Genomic DNA, 20,573 nt, shown 5'->3' on the forward strand with positions numbered 1-20,573 from the left:
AAAGATGCTGGTGCCGTCAACCCCGTATCCCCTGATTATGAGGTCCCATCGCAGGACCCGGTCTGAACGTCTGGTTTCACCAGACGTGCAGAGCGGGTTGCACGAGGGGAGGAGGGAGCAAACAACGGGCCACTCGTAATCGGCCCGTTGTTTGCTCCCTCTCCCATTCCCATTCAGCCCTATGGAGAATGGGGAAGGTCCGGGCCCGGGTTCCTAGAAGGAGGAATTACCGGGCCCTCCGAACTCGGAATGGCCCGGTAATTCCTCATTCTGGGAACCCAGTCCTGGACGCGATAGGGGCATGGCTACCGCCGAGATCTTAATGAGGCCCTGTGACTTTCCCTTCAGCATAGTTCAATTGGGGAATGCTTATTAGGTGAAGGAAAAGGTAATTGGAATGCCAGTAAACATACCTTTTGAGGATTACAAGGCAGCTTTGGGCATTTGACAGCCGTATATCAAGAGTTTCTGGCTATATGCTGGAAGATCACAGGCATAAGCTGGCAGGGCCATGGCATATTGACCTAGCCACGAAGCAGCAGTTATTGGACATATGAAAGCCATACATGTGTATAGGATACATAATGTGTAATGGCTGTATATGGATATAGGCCGGTAGTAGTCGGGCATAACCTGGAAGTGTTGTGCCATGTGTTGGTTGAACTTATCAATATTAAATAAGTTTGTCGGTCAAACTAGATCACCTCTTGGGCATTGGGCTATAGGAGCCAGCCATAAACTGGCAAAAGTGCAACATGGGCTGTTGTTGCCTGGGTATTCAGTGTGCCGGCTGTAAGGGCATACGGTTGTAGTGCTTTGACATAAGATGTCCTTTCTTGGGGACTGCATTGGCACATGCTTATAGAACCTCAACATAAGTAGGCAGTGTTAGGACATGTGATGGCTGAACATGGACATACGCTGCAGATCGTGCCTAAAATGTCCATGAACTGGCAGTGCATGGAGACAAGTCAGTGCCTGAGAACATGATGCCAGAACTGGGCATTGCATTTATAAGAACTGCAACGATATGAATATACACAAACCAATGAAGTATCTAGTAACAGCTATAGGGCGTCCGATTGTTCCAATATGGCGAGAAGTGTCAGCTCATAAACACATGATAGCCATAATGTGCAATCAGTAGCTGTGCCTGGACATACTACACTGAATCTGAGCATGTGGTGGCAATGCTCAAGCACATTATGGGAGAAGATAACCATAGGGTGTAGGTCACTCAATCTGGACACAAGAAAGCAGAAGCTGGCATTGTGAAGTTGCAACTAGCATGCAATGAAAGCAACAACGCAAAAATATGTCTGGGCAACCAATTATGGTCAGCACAAAAAACGTCCATGCTGTACACAAAGACTGATAGTAGTATGTGTGGCCTTTGCCAAAACGCACACACATGTGGAATGTGGGTCGCAGTAAAAGCCTCCCACTCGTGCTATTTGCACCTCTCAGATGCAGCAGACATAGTCCACAGTTGAAGGTTTCAGCAACTGAAGACTGTGGGCCATCTTATCTATGAGTAAGTGAGTGGTACACCAAGAGTGCACTGGTGTTCTATGCAGAAACACCAACAAATGGCCAACATCTGAAGCAAATAGTCAATGTTTGAATAATCTGTTTGGTGAACATAGCACACACCTGCAGGTGGTGCATTCTACGTTGCACTGAGAATCACTCACAGGACCCAAAGACCTTTAGTTGCAGGTTTGAGTTACACACACTGCACAGTTTCGAGCCGTGCAATTTGAATGACCCATAAACACGTTGAATACGGGGCTGCAGCTTGTGACTGCTAGGTGGACTCTGTGCACCATGATTATGCATCCACCACTTGAGGTACACCCTTTATTTATTTTTGTATTTATTACATTTGTATAGCGCACAGCAGCCATTGGGCATCGAGGCACTGTGTACTTCAGGTGAAGAGCACAGTTTTCATGGCTTTGCTAAAAGAACTATCATATATGTACCATCATGTTGTACAGGCAAAGTCAGTGGGAATGCATCCGCATCTGTAAATGTCAGTTCTGATCGAAATTGACATCCCTGTTCTTCAAATAAATACAAATACACATACAACAAAATCAAAGTGGAAATTACATTAAAAGGCACCAAGTATTTTGAGCATAAATAGTATTCCCTGTTTTTATGTCTATAGTTGTTCATTTTGATAGCATCATTGCCAATGTACATAATGACTAGGAAGCACATCATTGCAAGTTCCAACAAACCTACTCCGCACATTCTTACCAGTTTACATGATGCCGCTATCAAAGCTTCTTATGCTCACAGGCTACAGGTCCTGTCCCATTCCATTATGATCTCCTAACCACTCACACTCCCCAGGGAAGCCTATGGCCTGGGCATACATTGACACAGCAACCCACCTGGACCCAGCAGTTCAAGTTCAAGATCTGCCACATGAAGTGTCTGCTATTGACTTGCAGGCTGGCTATTGTAGGCTGAGCTGTCATGCCTAGCCAGCCTAAGCCGCCCTCAGGCTGACTGGCCTGGGTGAGGTCTCTGACAGCACTACCTCTGAGCACTCCTTTATGGCACAAGTGCATTCATTGCTTACAAGGTTAGTTAATGTATCTATTGAAAGAAAGCGTGTAGCCGGACAGCTGGAAGCAAGCTATTGTTTGCCACAGTTTCAGACCTATATCACTCATCGACAACACATATATACTCTTTGGGTAGGAACGACTGGAGTGGTGGCAAGGTTCGGTTGATGCTCAAGAAAACACCAACTGTCAAAGACAGTTCAAGGGTGTTTATTGAAGGATTTGAGAAGGGGCTCACTAAGGGATGTCTCTCTGTTTCGTCCCTGTGCACCCCAGACAGTTCCCTTTGTAGCCCAGGCATCCGTCAACCACAGCATGGTCACTAAAGATGCATAACCCCTACACCCCTAATGTCTAATCACTGCCTAGTTGCTCACAATGGCCTAAAGGAAAACACTCTTTCTATGTTTCTCACTCTGGGAACAATCTAGGTGAAACCTAACCTAGGCCCAAGAATACAATTAGTAGAAAAAGAGGAAACCAGGCTGCTGTGGTCACACCTTATTACTGCGCCAGAAAAAAAATTATGCCGGAGACTAAGTCCAATTGCTGTTGTGTGATAAGAAAGTTTAATTGATCTGCCCTATGGATTACACGTGTTTCGGCAAGGTGCCTTTCTCAAATCAGGGCTTATCTAATTCTGACCCATAAGTGAAAATAATAAATGCACCATCCATTCCCCATGTACCAAACCACATCGTAAAAATCAAGGTAAAACGGAATATCCAGAAAAGAAAGTTAAGTAATTCAATCAAACATTATTGAGAAGAAAACAAAAGCAAATGGCAATTTTTAAACGTGTGCATTTCCATTTCAGTTTCCCATTCACGGAGCGAGAGGGTAGGGGATAAGGGATGGATGTTTAGGTTTGGAAAAGTCAAAAGGAAAAAAGGAAAACACATTAGAAATGAATAATTGGTGAGTGGTTGTGATTGAACAAACTCGTGCTAAATGTGCTGTAATGTGAGAAAAGATTTCTTACCCAACTTTATTTCTCTTGATCATTACTGGAAGTGTAATAACGGGGATCAATCCCAACTGTGAGGTAAGGGCGTGGGAGAGAAAGGAAAGAAGGTGGTGGTTTGTGAAAACCTCTATGCACATTGTCAGCTAAAGTTGCAAAAAGGCACTTTTACTTTTAAATGGATGTCCACTTTGATTGAACATTTAAATAATCAGGGTCGAGGGTACACATGGGGGATGGAGTCCACCCACTTTTTTCAGAGGGTGAACTCAGCCCCCCCGAAGGTAAAATGAGAAACATTGAAAGTCTTCCTTCCTTCCTTCCTTCCTTCACTTCACCTCTGCACTATATAACAGGATGAAAAATAACAAACAACTAAAGGTGAAATGTCTCATTTCGATACAGCATGTTCCAGGGAAAACATTGTATTGGTCCTTGCAGTTTAAAAATGCACACCTTTTAACGTTTTCAAAAACACTATTAGAAGAAAATATCCTCTCTTGTTTTTGTGTGTGTGTTGATTTTATGAAAGGAAAATGCCATTCGTCCTGTGCAATTTGGATGGTTATGCAAAGCCAATTTAACTTGATATGCTTATTTCTGCCAACGTCACATCCCATTGCGTTTGTTGATGAGTCCCCCCACTTTTATTTTTAGGACTTGACCCCTGTAAATATTAATGTGCATGTTCGGAAGCAAACGAATGTCATGTTCCAGGCAGTAGGGGGGTATTTTTAGTCTGCTGCTTGATGTAAGGCACACCGCTCATGTTACGAGCCTATGAGACCAAGGTTTAGTCATGTGCTTTATATGTCTTTGGGGATAGGGTGTTTGTAATGTGCAAATGACTTTCAGAAGGTACACAACAGATTCTGCTAGAGGCTCTTGGGGCTCACTGATTCAACCCCAACCCTTGCATCACACACTAAGAGTGTGCTTTGATAACAGATGTATCACATTAAGTTAGCCCAGTGTCATTATACCAAAGCTAAAGTTGGAAACTTGATATTAAATTACCTGTTGAACTCTGATAAGGGCATGCTGATAGCCTGGATGAGATATGAGATATGAGATGAGATATGATATGTGGGATGTTTTAACCCACTATTCCATGCCCTGCAACATTACTGTGCACTGCTTGCATCAGAAACCTCAGAATGGCTTCCGGAAAGCATTATGCGCACTAAAATCACCCAGAAGTGTGCAAGAAAAACCTGAAAAATAGGCAGCCAATCCACTATTGGCTATGCCAGTGGTAACACAGGAGACCACTGCCAAAACCCATCATTTGGCTGCCCACAGAGGAAAATGAAACTATTTGAAAAAAAGCAGTCCTGCATTGCAAGAGAAACACAGAGCTGTTTAAAAATCTGTTTTTCCTTGGCTGTTAAAAGTGCAAAAATCATGGTTCTCAAACATCATAAAAGATCCTGCATCCTTGGTGGGTGTTCAACATCAATGTATATAAAGAATTCACTGAAGCACAGTGTCAGCAGAAACATATTTGATCAGAAGAAAATCCACATTTAAAGATGCTTGCTTGGAAGAATGTGTCAAAAATGGGTGCAGTACCGCTACTCGCCTGTGTCAGAAGCTGGTGATTATTTAACCTGTCAATTTAAACTGGTACATTGGAATCATAGTATGAAAAGGAAAGAACTCCCATCAAAAGCAATAGAGGTGGATACAATTCAAAACTATATTTAAAAAGGCTGCAATTAAGAGATTTGTGGATATATTTGTAAAAATGTAATTTGTATTTTAGGACAAGACTATTTAAACACTGTTTTAAAAGTGAGTAAAGCTAGCCACACTGAGCTTCAAAGACATTCCGCACCTTCTACCCAACAAAGGAATCTTCCCCCCTGCTCTGCTGAGAAACTGGCAGGGGTATGTGAAAGGAACGGGAGGGGGACTTTGGCCTGTAGCTCTGAGTGGAGACAAAGGACTCCCTCGAACTGAAAGGAAATGCTAATTTGGGGCATCAATAGAAACCAGCCCTGGCAGGAAGAAGCTCAAGTTACTCTCTGGCTCAGCCAAGCCTTGGAGGCGGGCCCAAACTGAGATGTGGATTTTAAACTGGAGAAAAAATATGTTTGAGGAAAAGACATGTAGAAAATTGTGCCGAACTGGCAAAAATATGGAATTTATAGGTTATTAAATTGAAAAAATTGCTCACAAGTAGAAATTACTCTGGAACTTGTGCAATATTCAGAAACAGAATTATCAAAATGTGGACTTTGTAGCAATTGTGATTATGCTAGGAATATGAACATTTACAGGAATATGCCCAGATAGTATGTGCATGTATGTGAAAAAATGGGTACAGAACTGACACTGAGTAACCGACCAAAAGCGCAAAAAACTTTCATTTGTGAACCGAAGCTCTCCAGAAGATGGGACTTTGACAGACACGTGCCTTAATTAATCTGTAATGTAGATATGTAATATTAGCAAGTATGGAATATTGTGAATATGTTTTTTTATGAAAAATAGATTTCCTGGGTAGAAACAAAGGGGAGGGTTTTTCTCTAGACCATAAACACAGTGTCACTATGACACATCATGATACACTGTTTCCTTCTCAAATCAGGAGAGAGGGAACCGTCTGACCAATCAGTTTCCTAGAGGGTGGGCTTAGTATATTCAGCCTCCCCACCCCCTTAGAAATACATAAATAGGGACTGTTGAGGGCACAGAGACACACACATTCACCCATCAACTGATCGACTGGCGAAGCGCTCTGCAGGAAGAACCCATATCCAGACTCCAGAACTCTGAAACAAAAGGCCCAATCCAAAAAGCTGAACCCTTCTCAGCTGGCCTTTAGAATCTTGCAACCTGATTTTAACCCCAAACTTTCACAGGGCCCAACCAATTCAACAGCTTCACTGTGCTATTTTGGCTGCTTCTTCCCAAGAACCCTTGCTAGAACCCAGAGATCCAGACCAGTAGAGCAGAGCTGTATCCAGAACCAACCCGTCAGATCCAGTCCAGGAGGCTGTGCAGACCAGAGTGCCTTGCTGAGAGCAGAACCAAGCACCTGAGACCTGTCCGGTGGCGAGCGAGTTCCAGTCCAAACCTTTGACCAGATCTTGAGGGCCCATTCCAAACCATATTTGTGAGTATTTAGCATAGAACTGTCCATAGCCATCTCTTAGTTTTAAGTAATCCTATCCAGCCCATTCCAACATATCCAGAACTGCATGGTACAATCTCTTTTGTCTATCCTGACTCCTTCTCTCATCCACATAATCCTGTGATAATTGTAGTGATAATCATCTTTGCACTAATATATATTTGCTGGTGAAAGGCAAGCATCTCAGGCAGATAGAAACCATTCAGAGGCGCCTCTGGATCGGTGGCTGTGCTGTCGTGTAGTTTGCGGCTCCATAGACTCCCTAGTATTAAGAAATCTTTATTCCTAATCTTCCAAAGCGCATCTTTCATTTTGAAATCTTGACTCTTTTCTGAAAAATCGACCTTTACTAAAACCTCAGTAACCTTTGAACCGTACATGCTAGGAACAAAATAGTTTTTCTGTAATCGAATTTCTCCCGCACTGAAAAGTTTGCAGTGATTCTGCATTTGGCTCAATTTCATTCCATATAAAATTGCTATTTCTTGCATTCAACTTCTGAATTCAGTTTCCTATCTATCAGTCATTCAACCATCATTGCTAGTGTTTCCCTGAACCTATCCAAAGCAGCTCTCACTAGTTCTGAATCCCATTTAGCGAATTCAAATCCATTTTTAGCATTTTTCCCATTAATTTCAGATCACATTCAAAAGCATTTGACCTGTTTAAAATCATTCCTGTTCTCTCTAAGCTCGCTGGGGAATTGGGATTGAACTGCATTGGTGATTGTATATTCCTGAAACCTGTGTGCCCCCATTCCATCTCTTCACATTGCATATTAGGGGGGATTGTGTAGTAACAGGGGGAAAGAGTGATTACCTTCTCTTTGATTGAATTCATATCAAGTTTCATTTCTGTGCTGCATTAATTTCCTATCTTTCCATTTCATTGAACCCACAAAAAGTTATTCTCTGATACATTATTCTTATCACCCATACTCCTATTGATTAACGAGATTGGTGATTGCTGTGATATCACCCATTTCTAATCAGTGTATAAATATTAATAAGTGTGATATCTGGATATTGTTCATATTCATAAAAGTGTGATATATATATATTGTTCAATTCATCAAATAAATCATTTAACTTTGCAAAACAACCTTCTTCTTGGTTCAGTGAGACCGGGGGGATTCAAAGAGAGGGGCGTTATATAAGGGTACATCGTCCAGAAATAAAAGAACTTTTGACATAATAATATATAAATTAAGGGTTCCAGCTGGGCATCTCATGCTAGGCATTGACTTAGTTGGAGTGCTGGGCTGAAACAACTTACAGAACACAATCAATTACAGGTAGTACTATGTAATGTCTCAGAATAAAATCGTTTTAAAATAAAAAAAAAAATTAAAATAATGTCAAAGATGATTGATGGTCTTTAATCTGCAAGAAAAGATGCAGAAGTATGTAGTGCCTTAAATCTGGCGCTTATCACTATTTCTAATAGCACAGACCCAAGAGCATATCTAATTCATATGCCCTGCCTAAGAGAGAGATGTATTCATTTATTGTTATTTATATAAAATAATTGTGTTATTTATTTTTGTTATTTTTGTTAGATGTGTCATCAAAAGATTACTAAGTGTTCCAATTATACGGCCCATTCTGCCAAGTATACCCAGAAGTCCTTTACACGTATTAAATTCCTATGGCTTTAAGGAGTAAAATACTTTTAATGGAAGAAACAAAACGTGAGGCAAAGTCGTCCTTCTGTCATATGTTCTCTTTGAGCGCATTTTATGAATGTCTGGTGGGCATTAATGCACGTTCTCACACGAGCATCGTCAACATGAAGGAGAAGTCAGCAAGATACACAAGGCAGCGAGTATATGCAATGCAAGGCATTCTAAGGATTATTAGATAGTTGGAAAGATTATACATGAATGGAGCTGTGAGCCTGAGGTGTGAGCCAGTCTGCTGCAGTCCACTGTGGACGCGAAGCCAAAGCCGAATGGAGCCAGAGGTACGTCCCCTGAAAGCTTTGAAAAGTCCCAAAACACTCCCGAAAGACTCCCAGTTGAAAAAAACATCTCACTCGGAAGGGAAACTGAGCCCGGGGAAGAGGAGGAGGAGCAAGTCCTACTCGGCCCCCAGACCGAGGGCCACTCCAATGGCGTTGCCATCTATCATAGAGCTGTTACATACGGCTCAGCTAACTTCTAAAAACGCCGTAACCTGGGCGCTGACGAACATTCAACCCCTGGCGTATGAGCCGTCTAAGAACATCAAGCCTGAGGTGTGAGCCAGTCTGCTGCAGTCCACTGCGGACGCGAAGCCAAAGCCGAATGGAGCCAGAGGTACGTCCCCTGAAAGCTTTGAAAAGTCCCAAAACACTCCCGAAAGACTCCCAGTTGAAAAAACCATCTCACTCGGAAGGGAAACTGAGTCCGGGGAAGAGGAGGAGGAGCAAGTCCTTCTCGGCCCCCAGACCGAGGGCCACTCCAATGGCGTCGCCATCTATCATAGAGCTGTTACATACGGCTCAGCTAACTTCTAAAAACGCCGTATCCTGGGCACTGACGAACATTCAACCCCCGGCGTATGAGCCGTCTAAGAACATCAAAACAGGAAATTCAAACTTACCTAACCCGCGAGGGCAAGCGGGGGAGTCCGTCATGGTGGCGGTCTCCCAGTCGGTGCCGCTGTCCGGGATGGACGGGGAGCCGAGAGCAGATGAGCAGCTCTCGAACGCGCGTGCTCCGCTGACGGAGGACGCGCCTGTGCCTGTGTCTGTCCCCGTCTCGTGGGGTCTCAAACCGAGCCCGGTCCTTGGGCTCGGAGAGGGGCTCAGAGAAGGACTCCAGCCTGACTCCCAGCGGCGTTAAAGACCCGCAGCGGTGAGAAAGACCTGAAACCTGAAGAAAAAAGGGAGCGCCCTGGATTGCTTTCCCCCACCAAACCAGATACATCTCCAGAGGTGATGTGGATCGGAGCCAGTAATTCCATTACTGCCAACAGATACTCATGTGGGGTAAAGGTGACAGGGAATGAAGAAACAATAACGGATGAACTTGAAAAAATTGAAACACCACCTCAGTGAAAAACTACTGAGGGGGGGGGGAATAAGTCCCGTGGTGGAAGGAAGAATGGCGACAAAACCGCCCATTGGAACAGCAAAGAAAAACTCTGTGCCAAATGCGATATCCATTCAACCTTTGCTGCATGCTACTGATCAGAACAGCGAGAAAACTGTGCTAGGCCTGGGTAAAAATCCGGCAAAGAGCGCTAAGTTTTTGAGAGAAGTCAGAGACATTGTGATAATTGCCGATCCGGACAAAGACACGGAATCGGATGAAGAAGATTCGGAGTGTGAAAACCATTCAGAGGGAGAGCCAGAATACTGTAATAAAGAAACGGACGGTGAACAACTGAAAACTGGTTCTGGTCCTAAAAGAAAAAAAAGAGGTAAACCAAGTACACCAGCAAAAACGAGGCTTCAAGGAGCAAAAAAAAGGCGAAAACAAGAGCGCAAAATAATACTATGCTGGGAGATCAAAAAGCAAGAAAATTAAAAAAAAAGGGCTGCCAAACCCTCTGTTATCACACCCGTTAAAAGCTTTTTTTACACTGCAACATAAAAGAAAACAGAGCATTGATACGGAAGTATCAGACGCGGAGATGCTGGAAATAGCAATTCAAACCCAGCCCACACAAAAACAGAGAAGAACTGAGCCGCCTACAGTGGCAAGAGACAAACAAGTCCGGCCAAACGGCCTTTTGCAGGAAAAAGCCATGGCACCTATAAATGACTCAAATATTGACATCAAAAAAGCAAAGGGACCTGAGACTCAGGAATCAATCTTTTCGGGCACATATGACCTCCCAAGAGGTAGGATCGAGATTCCCCAGACCCTAACTGCTCCTAATGGGGTTGGTCAAACTATAGAGGAGATCCACGTTTCAGATAACGACCACGAAGAAGAGAGTTCAAAGGGAGCGCATTTCGATTGGGATTCCAATCGAACGAACCAGACACAGCAGGACAGAGAGGAGCGTTTGGCTTGGACAAAGCCTCATCTGTCCAGGAGGGTATCTTCTGCTTCACCCCCCCCTTATCGATGAAATGTGGATCACCAAGAAACCCCTTTAACAGCGATCGAAATTTTAGATCAATAGGGGAATGCCCGGACTTAAACTCCTTAGCACCTTTGAGAAGACCGGACAAAACTCAAGCCTCACCGAAAAAGAGACGACTCAGTGAAATTGCTGTGGCCCTTCAAAACGAATCGCCAAATAAGAAACCAGAAATGATTGCCATCATGTCGGCTATGACCATTGTCTTGGCTCCTTTCTGTAAGCTGTACGAAACAATTAAAGAAAACGTACAAGACAATACAGCAATCCTCTCCAACATAATGCGAAATTAGCCCAGATGGATTCCCGTTTACCAGCAAACGCTGATATTATGCTCAACGAGAAACACCAAATCAGAAAACAATGTGGGAAACCAAAATTGAAGCACTAGAAAAGAAGATCGAAAGTTTGGAAATTTTGAATAAAAGGTTCCCAACTATTTCTATGACCTCCGAGGATGGTGTAGACGAGTCAGTGACACAGGCAATTGGAAAAAAGAAAACTGTGTTGATTTTGGCACAAGATAAATCAGAAGGGAGGCCACAGGCCAAAGCACAAAAGACGCAGCCCGTAAAAAGTAACCTGATTGAAAGGAAATCAAACTCAAAGAAGGACGTTAAAACGTTGGTTAAAGAAGACCGGAGGGGGCCGGGTCTCAGCGAACCGCTGGTGAGCAAAAATAGACAAGATTCAAGCACTAAACCAGATTTGACCAGCCCTTTGAGATCTCCAAGAACAATAGAGGAATTCCTAGGATGTACCGACTTAATGAATATCTCTACTCACTCAGAAAAAGGGCCACTAGAACCAAGGGAAGCCGCCATAGAAGTGGGGGTGAGAAAGCACACAGATCAAGCTGAAACTCACACAGCAAAACCCATAAGGGACAGGGATGGACCAAGCCAGAGTGAAAAGGGTGTATCAAGTCTGTCAGTCGTACAGGGAGCTGTCGCCAAAATAGCGCCGGATAATGAGAAGCTTCAGACAGAGGTGTCTAGAACAAGAAGAAGCCCTCCCAAACAGCGACCACCGTGCGAAAGAGAAGACAGCCTAAGAAGTCCGCGGAAGTATCTATTAGAAAGAAGTGGATTGGGAAGTAGAAAGGTTTCAAAAGAGATACGAGTTTTCAAGCTGGAGCAAAGGGAAGTGGAGAAAAATTTCTGCATTCTAAATAGACCAACAATACTCAACATAACAAAGAGAATGAAAACCTTGAAAAAGATTAGGACAGAGGACCTTGTGCTTGTCGAACCCTATCATAGAGAAAAGAAGGCGAAAGCATTTATACATCTGAAAGCAGTCACCACCAAATATATTGAGGTGTCAGTCTATTAAGAATTCGACCAACTAGGCTTTTCCCTGATGGAACATAAAAGAAATACGGAGAGCCAAGCCCCCGAAGAGGAAAAGATAGAGAAGCCTAAACGTCAAAATCACTACAGATCCAAAACGGAAGACTTATACCAGCAAACCCGAGGGTATAAGACTCAGGAAAGGCAGGAGACATATAGACGCCCATAATACCAACGCCGGGGTGTAAAAGGCCCCTCAGACAGGACGGAGAGAGATCACACAAACCAAAGTCATTATCAACACACTTAGAAACAGTCCGACTGGACGGAGAACCCCACAAGAAACAACAAAGAAGATCAGAGATACACCGGATACCGTACCAGGTCGGATTGTGAACGCCCAGAGGATTTAACAAATAGATATGACACGCACCAGGAAAAAATGGAAGATGAAAGACAACCGAAAGGCCCATGGAAGTGGCTAATGTCAAATTGGTCGAAAAAGAATGGTAACTAGCAATGACGAGGGTTAGCTTGTTGCATCGATTCCAACAGAAATTTCAATGACAAAAGCAACAAGCAACCCGTAAAGAAATCCTACAACTTGGGCTCATAGAATACAAGAGGCCACATGCACCTCACAACACCCGGAGATGTCGATCTGGGTTCCTATGATATTCTTTGCCTACAAGAAACATGGCTCGTCTACCAACCAGTTCTCGATGGGTTCTCTGTGTTGATCTCCCCTGCAGTTAAAGGCCTGCTAGGTAGACCGTCATCGGGTCTTCTAACCGCTATAAAAACAGGTACGGGACTGAGTGAACCTAAAAAGTGGAAACAGTCCTACGAAATGTTAGTCACCTTGACCTCGCAACTCCATGGAAAGGCCAAAATGGAAAATGGATTTCATAAGCTTTTGGCCATAATAAATTGTTACTGGAATCCCCAGCGAATGTCTACAAAAACATTCTGTAATAACATCTCTGAAACGATCGACCAGCTGTTTGCAGAATTCGATAAAATCGAGCTCATAATATGTGGCGATCTGAACGCTAAATGTACTGAGGCTTTGGGCGACAATTACTGCTCTAGCGTGCAGCGGGGAGGCCTGGATCACACCATCGAAAGAGGCAAAGCCTGGAATGAAGTTATCAGCCAAAGAAATGTGCAAAATGTTGCGTCTTTGTTCCCAAACCAAATGAACAGCCCGACATGGGAATGCAACGGATCCAAAGCAACGTTGGACTACATCTTCATCTCCAATGGTCTCATGCACGGGCTGACTGGCTTTAAGGTCCAAAAAACCATCCATAGCAACCACAATCTACTCAGCTGCACATGGCGTACCACAACCATGATATCGAAAACGTACGACTGGACGATGGAGCTAAACCTGCAACAGACCCGTCTACGGTTAACCGAACAAGACATTGAGAAAATTAAATATACCTGGGAGAAGAGAGTAAGTGACCAGGCATGGAATGACAGGAAAGAAAGACCGAACTACTTGCCTTTACTTCTAGCATTCCAGGTCAAGGGCTCAGGGAAACCGAAGAAGCCTCTAGACAACAAGCATACGCACGATAAGACGGTGGTGGAGAAAAGAAAAATTGGTCATTGTTTGCGAAGAATAGCAAAGAAATCGAACGACGAGCTCGATTGGAAAAATTGGCGTATGGAATTTAAAGGCTATAAAACTTGGCGCAAACAACACAGAGCCACACAATATCAAAATGACGCCAAAGCAATGATGCAAAAACTACAAACTAAAAAATCAAGCGAATTTTGGGGGTTGTTAAAGAGATGAACGGTTCCCAGTCTGCCTCTATGTCTAATGCAGTAGCCGAAGAAAACTGGATCCAATACTTTACTGCAGAATTTGACGGCCCCACCATCGACACTCAAGGGACAAAGCAAAACCAGGTGACAACGTGGGTTGACCTGTCGAATACTGCAGATATAGAAACATCTATACGAAATTTGAAAACATCTAGAGCCCCGGGTCCTGATGGACTCACGAATACAGACCTAAAAATGTTCCCCAAAAAATGGGCGGAAATGATTACCAAAATCTTTTCGGAATGCGGCAGAACGAATATGGTGCCGGAATCGTGGCAGAAAGCGGTGATTGTCACGATATACAAAAAGGGGCCGAGACAAGAACCTGCGAGTTATAGACTTATCACCCTAATGGACATTTTAGGCAAACTTTACGCTACCCGCCTCCTCGTCCATTTTCGAGCATGGGAAAAAGACAGCCAGGCCAAAGATCAGCTCCAAACTGGCTTTCAAAAAAATGGTTGCACTTACATCAATATTTTAATGCTTAACATCCTGAAAGCAAAAGTCAAAGAGGGGGCGCCTAAAGTGTACCTAGCTTTCGTGGACCTTTCTAAGGCGTATGACAAGATTAACAGACAAAGTCTTTGGGCAAAGCTACAAGGTTGGAACTGTCCTACTAAAATATTGGAGCCATAAAAGCACTCCACTCGAACACCAAAATCAGAGTTAAACTTAACAATCAGGGCATGCTCTCAGAGAAGATTAATGTAAAACGAGGAGTAAAGCAGGGGTGCCCGTTGGCGCCGGTACTGTTCACAGCTTTCTTAGGCGACTACCAACTCTCTGAAGAAAAAATTCGATCTTTTCCCCCCAAAATCGGGAAAATAGAGATCTCGTGGTTACTTTACGCAGACGATATCATTGTGATCGATAAGACGAAGCTGGGCCTACAAAGAAAAGTTCGTAATTTGGAGTCTTACATTTGGGAAAATAATCTTGAACTCAACAAATCAAAGACAAAGGTAATGGTGTTTGAGAAATACCCCAGTAAAAATACGAAAAATGTAAAGATCTTCCTGGATGAGTCCAAAATAGAAATTTTAACCAGCTTTAAATATCTGGGGATACAATTGGACAGTTCAGGACTGGAAAAGAGTCTCCTTAATCAACTTTGGGAAAAAGTGAAAAGGCTAACGGCCCAAACAAGAGCAGTGGATCGCAAATATGGAAAATTCTCCCTGATTCCGGCAATAACATTCTATAACGCAAAAGTTGTCCCAGCTTTGACCTATGGAACGGAGTGCACGTTATACTTCCGGCAAAATACCTGGAGCAAAATTGAAGGCCATCTCTGGAAAACGGTCCTAGGCCTACCTAAATCAACCACTATGCCAGCAATAAGGAGAGAGTTGCGGCTCATATCATTAGCCTCAACGGTTGATCAAAGCGCCATGCGCCTCTACAGACGAATCATCATGTCAGACACCCTACCCATTTATAACATCATATGGGAAGAGATTGAATTAGGCAAGTGTGTTGCCTTGAACAAATGGGTTGAAGCCAGAAAAAACGACCTGAGCATAATTGAATGTACTGAGAAAGAGCTGAAAGAAAATCCAGAACGAATTTAAAAAAAAATGGAAGACATGGACTGGATCTTGACAACAGAGAAAGCGGTGGGGAATAAACTTCTGAAACATCTACCTCCCACTTTCAACAAGGGGAAAAAACCCCTGCAATATTGCGCTAAGTTCCCTAATAAGAAGCTGAGAAACTCGGTCATGAGAGCCAGACTCAACCTGCTCCCTACATGAGAGATCATAACAACTAGAGGAGCTGGAGTCGATAAGCGCTGCCGATTATGTAAAAAGGATCTTGCTATCGAGACCTTAAAGCACCTCATGGTAGAGTGCCCCTACACGATTGAAAGCAGAAAGCTATACCTCCCTCATTGGCTGAAAACATGTGGATTTTCCAAACGGATGAACTGTGGAACAGACTAATCTCGGGCGAGAATACAAGATGGACCCAGGCCCTGGCCAAACTGATCGAGCTAATATTTGAACAGATTAACAGTCTTCGGCCCGAGGATGGCTCGGTTCTGGGTCATGATTCAGCTTAAAGATGCTCTAAATCCATCAGGAAAGTGTTCCCGATTATGACAGAGGCCTGGCCATTTTGTGCGACCCTCCGTTCTTCTTCTTTTACTGTGCGCTAGATCTGAAAGGTTTTGACAAAACTCAGTTTTTACTGAGTAAAGTTCAAATAAAAAAAATATTAAAAAAGAATGTTTTTGAATGAGATGCAAATTGCTTTAAAGAATATATATTGTATAAAAGGTATCTTTTATTGTTTTAGCTGAACTTCATCAACCTTACAATATAATTTTACAAAGTTTAAAATAGTCAGATATTTCATGAAAAGACATTATTGTTAAATGACAAAGTGAGATACCCTGTAACTAATTCATTCAACTTAAAATTTGAAATGTTCAAATATTTCATAAAAAAGATTATTAAACAACATACTATGATAACATATGAATAATTCATAGAATCAACGTAAAATCTGCATAATCTTCATCTCATGTTTACATTCTCTGTCCATTTCAATAATTATTGCTTAAATTCCTTAATAGGTTGTTGTTTAGCATACAATTTTAGTTGCTATCACACTTTTGTTTGTTCATTTACTTAACATAGGTCTAGTATACAGTTTAAATCAAAATAAAAAGGAAACAGTGTTCTCAGACTCATTGTGACTTTCATTGATTTTTGTTCAGTTGTAATACATTTAGGAAACCAGTAGCACCAATTGTCACTGATGTTAAAGTTCCATTAAATATAATATGCCAGGAGGTCCAGAGTCATCTGTTAATACTCTTGCAGAGGTTTTTTCAGGTATGATATACGAGACTGTATTAGTGATTCACACTCAGCTACCAAATGATGTAGAGTTTCAATCTGTCCTGACTTTTTACAAAATCGACACACATTTTCTTGTTGGGAGATTAATTTGCGTCTTGCCTGATTTCTCTGGTAGGCCATATGTTAAATCTCATGCGTAAAAAGTCTGCTCCATGTGACAGAGAAGAGCATCTGTTCATATATGCTTCAGGGCTGTTAAATCTTTTATGTTGGAATGGATTGTTTTTGAAATCTCTATAATTTTGACAATTCTTTCTGGTCTTAATCCAATCACTTTGAAATAATTAAGTTTTTACCCGGGTGGGATTATCTACAAGTATCTCAATTGAGATATCAATCTCTGCAAGGGCGTCAACAACTACTGATTTCCACTTCTTAACGAATCCATATTGTGACTAAAACACATACTCTGAAAGAGTACTTATCAACATGTTAGATTTGGGTGCTATAAGACACTTCCTGAACAAGGTAATCAATTGCCACACATATTTTGCATACAAAGATACAATACTCAATTCGAATCGCATCCACACAGTAGGTACACATCTAGTGAGCGCAAGTATGCGCCGCCAACATTTCCCTTCAACCTTTGCCAAATTATTGATTGAATAATTGCTTTGGTTTCTGATCCGTAAAATAAAACAGGGATGACTTTTTGTTGATAGTATTTGAGAGCTGGGATTATTGAAAATGTTCCATACTTTGCCTGGATGATAGTTGCTTGTGAAATTGAAGTAATCAATTTATTTTCCAAAGTTAGTAGATGGGCTTCACTCTTCATCTGGTCTCTTATTGTCATGCCCAAATAAATGTACTGATGGACCACCTCCAATTGTTCATTGTGAAGGTACCAGCTTAATGATTTTTTGGGTCTTTTATTTTCAGTGAAGGCCATTACTTTTCTCAAGATTAATAGTTAGACCATTTTTTTTGCACATAAATTGAAAGAGCATCCAGGAGCCTCTGTAAACCTGGAGGAGTCTTTGACATTAAAACCAGATTGTCAGCATAAAGTAATGCTGGAATCGAGTAGGATTCCAATCCTGGGGCATCAGTGATAAAAGGCCATTTTAAAAAAAATATATCTACTTTTGTGACAGAAACACAAATTGTAGGAGATATTTGCACTTTATATTTGTTTTTATGGATTAGATGTTGATGTATGATTTTAGAAGGAATGCAGATTATAATGACCATGACTTTAGAATAAAGCGATTGACTGACATACCACTTGGTCAATGGCCCAATTTGCTCTTGTTTTATTAAAATGCGAAATATGTCTATGTTTTTGTACCAGCAAATGCCCGTCTTTGCGCCAGCGCTCAGATGGCATAAGTTGGGTCTTTGCAGCTTTCGTCCATGCAGAATGACTAAATACATCTCGTCTAGTCCCTGATGCAATGATACCATATGCCCCGGCGTTTGCACTGGAACTACTTCCAGGGCAAACGTGCTCTTTTCAGCACCCCTAAAACTCATGCTATCATTGTGCTTATGCCAGAGTAAAACCATCAGCAATGTGATCATTGCATCCGCTGTGCAACAAGAAGTCACAGACCTGCCAAACAAGTACACAGAAATGCACACTTCAGACAACAACTCTGGTATACGCCAATGCACGTGTGTCATGTGAAGTTATATGTCGTATCTCATATTATGTTATCTGCCAAGTCATTTGTCACATCACCTGCATCACATCACATAAGTCACATACATCACAACACATACATGATGTAACATACATCTGGACACATATATCACATCATATATGCCACCTCACACTCATAGCATATTTCACATGTCACGTCACATATCTTGTCACATACATCACATACATTGTAACACATATGTCACAAGTGCTACATTGCATGAGTCATGTCACAAACTTCACATGCATCACCGTACATGCATCTCATATACATGCCACATATTTTACTTTGCTCACATCTGTTCCCTTAGTTCACGTGTCACCACATATATGTCCTGTGAAGTGTGTCACACATGGCAAGTCATATATGTTACATCACGTGTGTCCCTTCACATATGTCAAGTCAAATACCTCACATCAAGTGCACTATGTCTCATATGTCATGTCGCAGGTCCCATCACATACAATCAGAAGATATGACAAGTGTTTTCTCCATTCTACAATTCCTGATAATGGGTTTTTCATTGTTACCCATGTGATCCTAAATGAAAACTGTACACACTATATCCCTCATAATGAGGTACTCATGATTATTTCTTTAAAGAAAAAGTGTCCTTCACAATCACATATGTGCACAGGCATATCTAGACAGCACTAGCGTGCCCCTCCCTGAATAACTAACTCCAGCTATTCACCTAGTGTACACCACTTGCAGTCACAGGTGGGAGTGTTCCTGTGAATGGTGAGTATGGGATACGCAGAAACGCCTACACTGGCTGTGCTGGGTCATAACCCCTGAACCATCGAGAGTGACCTTGAAGGACAGCACAGGCACCACACAGACACATACAGTAGAGGAGAAAGGAAAGCTAACCTTGCAGCATTACTTCGCCTTCATCCTTTGGCTTTGTCCTACCCTGGAAGCGCAGAGCGGTGTACCCCTCCTCATCTTCCATTCTTCACTTTCTAAGACAGCGCTTTGATCCAGGGGGTGAGTCTTGATTGGCAGCGTTTCACACACACACTAGTAGACTGCCACCTGCACAGGAAACAGGAAGCCACACGTTCTTGGACTGAACTGTCAATTAACCTAGTTCTTCATTGGCCAAGAAGAGACCACACATTACTAGCCAAAAAAGGTCAGAGAAGTTTATATGTAATGTTCCCAAAGCGTACATACTGCTCCCAGAGCTCGCCGGAGGTCCATGTAGCATGAAACGCCCAGAAACGGAGCCATCAATATGTGGCCGGTGGGTTTAGTTGAGTTCGATGCAACGTAACATCAATATGCAACGTCTATGTGTCTCTCAAACACGCATTTACTCATATGTGTCATTCTATCAGATGAACCTCATGAAATGTATGGACTTCTATGGCATGATGCAAAGGTCTTCTATTATGCACTTTAAATCTCGTTTTGTTTTATTTACCAGGAAGACAACATTGTGAAACAACGGCAGCAATGACACTATGAACAACTGTAAATATTCAAATCCTTATGTTAAGCAAAACATGTATGCTTGTAGTTTTATGTTCCTTGTCCTGAATAGTAATAGAATTCATAGTTGTTAAACTGTACTTCTAACACTTAAGACACTCAACAACAGGAAACAAAACTGTGTGGCAAGGGCACCTGCTTGTAGACATACTGAGAGAGGGGATTATTTAATCAGACAGGGATTGCCTCATTAGAGCGTGTCCTTGTGTGATGTGTGGTGTTGTGTGATGAGATTGAAGAGAAATGCTGACGCTTGCCATGCTAGGTGATTAGCATTGTATTAGGTTGCTATGTATAGAAGCCAGAAGCCAGAAGAGCTGGAAATTGTAGATTGCATTATTGCATTAATTGTAGATTTGCACCCGTGCTGTAAGGGTTGCAAATTCGTTTTCCTAGTATTGATTTAAGAAACATGCTTGTACTTTGTTAATAAGCATGTTGTGCAGAAAACATGAAATTCAATAAACAACCAAACTTTTTTGTGTGTGGTGTGTGGTTGTCAGTGTCAAACCAGCAAACCTCCTGGAAATAGACATAAAAGCAAGGGGTGCTTTGTGATTCCATGTTATTGTTTTTACAGAAGGCCCAGTGTAGCAGCAAGGGGTTGCATGAACAAATTCGCTCTTCCACATCTTGTCACTGAACATTACCACTTAGCTGGTCACAAACAA

At 42.3% G+C, this 20,573-nt stretch overlaps 1 protein-coding gene across 1 annotated transcript in view; it reads right to left on the minus strand.

Moving 5' to 3' along the window:
• Positions 1-19,384, minus strand: part of LOC138579504 (killer cell lectin-like receptor subfamily F member 1) — a 467,589-nt gene extending 448,205 nt beyond the window's left edge. The window contains exon 1 of the mRNA XM_069649826.1: positions 19,279-19,384. Coding sequence (XP_069505927.1) covers positions 19,279-19,360 — 82 coding nt within the window. The 5' untranslated portion in view covers positions 19,361-19,384. The remainder of the gene's footprint in view (positions 1-19,278) is intronic.
• Between the last annotated feature and the right edge of the window lie 1,189 nt (positions 19,385-20,573).

The sequence above is a fragment of the Ambystoma mexicanum genome, chromosome 3p (assembly GCF_040938575.1).
Source record: "Ambystoma mexicanum isolate Mex_15411 chromosome 3p, UKY_AmexF1_1, whole genome shotgun sequence".
NCBI lineage: Eukaryota > Metazoa > Chordata > Amphibia > Caudata > Ambystomatidae > Ambystoma > Ambystoma mexicanum.